General features: G+C 30.9%; 1 protein-coding gene across 1 annotated transcript in view; it reads left to right on the forward strand.

Moving 5' to 3' along the window:
- LOC122242399 (dnaJ homolog subfamily C member 27) overlaps nt 1–961 on the forward strand; it is an 11,158-nt gene extending 10,197 nt beyond the window's left edge. Inside the window, exon 7 of the mRNA XM_042999693.2 lies at nt 238–961. Within this exon, the coding sequence (XP_042855627.1) occupies nt 238–382 (145 nt within the window). The 3' untranslated portion in view covers nt 383–961. The remainder of the gene's footprint in view (nt 1–237) is intronic.
- Nucleotides 962–1,707: the final 746 nt, after the last annotated feature.

Consider the following 1,707-nt stretch of genomic DNA (forward strand, 5'->3'; position numbering starts at 1 on the left):
CTTTCTCTCCTCCTCCTCTTTTTTTTCTTTCTTTCTTTCTTTCTTTCTTTCTTTTCTTTTTCTTCTCATTCTTTTTTCTACTTATCTATTTTTTTGTTCCTTCTCTTTCTTCCTCCACCTCCATTAAGGTTGTATCCTATGTGTTATACCATTTAATGCAGTAGTTTCCTCTTTAGAATAAGTCTCGCTGGTGTAAGTCTCCTCCCAGCTACTAATCTTACCTTTCCATACCGACAGAGATGAAGTGAACAAATCATACCGTCGCCTGGCCGCTCTCGTACATCCGGACAAATGCAAAGCTCCTGGGGCCGAGGAAGCATTTAAGGCTCTCACACAGGCAAGAGGCAACCTTCTGAGGATCATGCAGGAAACCACAGTCTAAATATTTATTGATTTACTTGTCTGTTCATTCATTTATTATTATTGTTACTTTATTTTTTTCAAGAATCCATTAGTTATGGTTATTTGGTGATATATGTATTTTTTTTTTCATCCTGCATTTCCTTCTTTATTTTTTCTTTATTTTATTTTATTCTATGTTAGTTGAACCATTTCTTTCTTACTTTCCTTCCTTTTTTTGTGATTGATTCTTTTTTCTTTTTGTTCGTTCATTCTTTCCTTCTTCTTCTTTTTCTCCTCCTCCTCCTCCTCCTCTTCCTCCTCCTCTCCTTGTTTAAGGGGGGAGTATCTCAAGCTTTTATTCTTATTTTATTTTTTCCTCTAATTTTATTTTGATTATCTTATTTCATTTGATTTTTTTTTTTAACATCTTATTTTATTTCAATGAATTTACCTATGGTAGTGGAGTACTGTTTTGAATTTTTGTAAAGCAGCTGATTTGATGACGATGATGTGTATATATTTTGGTTTATGGGATGAGAAATCAAAATGCAAAAGCTGTCAAAAGGAACAGATTTTCTTCAAGAGAATTGCCAATAAAAATACAAAATGAAAAAAAAAATAGTTTGCACTTTGATTTTACTGAAAGTGTAGAGTATGCATTTAGCAAAAGCTGATTTTTTAAAAAATGTTTGTTACTGTTTTTAATTATCTTTTAAGCTTTTGATGTTCATGATATTAGACAAAATAAGGTGTATTTGTACATTTTTGTTACCGTTCATATGGATTTTGTGACGGATTTGTACCAGGTATTGATTTTTTTTTTCCAGGGAATCCTGTATTATCATTGACTAAGAAAAGTGATTTTTTAAATCCGTTACAAAGGCTGAAACATAAATATAGGATGTAAATACAAACTTATAATTAAGGTTATGTAAAGCCTGGAAACTATTTGATGTACGATAATACGTTGCATTAAAGATGAAATTTCAAAAGTGAAATCTTTTGGAAGAAATCATAACTGTATACCTTCATTCTTTCTTTTTTTTTTACTTTGATTTCAAGGGGAGAGGGCTCGGATGAAAGATCTTGGATATATATATATGATATGTTTTGCTTGTTCTTATTATGATATACTTTTTATAAGCATTTTATAAACAACAAATGATTGAAAGTTACATTAGCAGAAAAGGTTACAGAGGAATGTACTGATTTACTTAATGTCCTACCTATGCCATATGGAATAATGGGTGAATATTTCATATCTTGAAAAGGTTGTCTGTAGACTTTGTTAAACCTTATTTAAGTGTGTAATTGTTGTTTAATGTAGGTATTGGTAGGAAAAGCCAATTTTCACGTAATAGGTTG

This window comes from Penaeus japonicus, unplaced genomic scaffold (genome assembly GCF_977035675.1).
Source record: "Penaeus japonicus unplaced genomic scaffold, GWHDUDI00000001_assembly GWHDUDI00000007, whole genome shotgun sequence".
NCBI classification, from domain to species: Eukaryota; Metazoa; Arthropoda; class Malacostraca; order Decapoda; family Penaeidae; genus Penaeus; species Penaeus japonicus.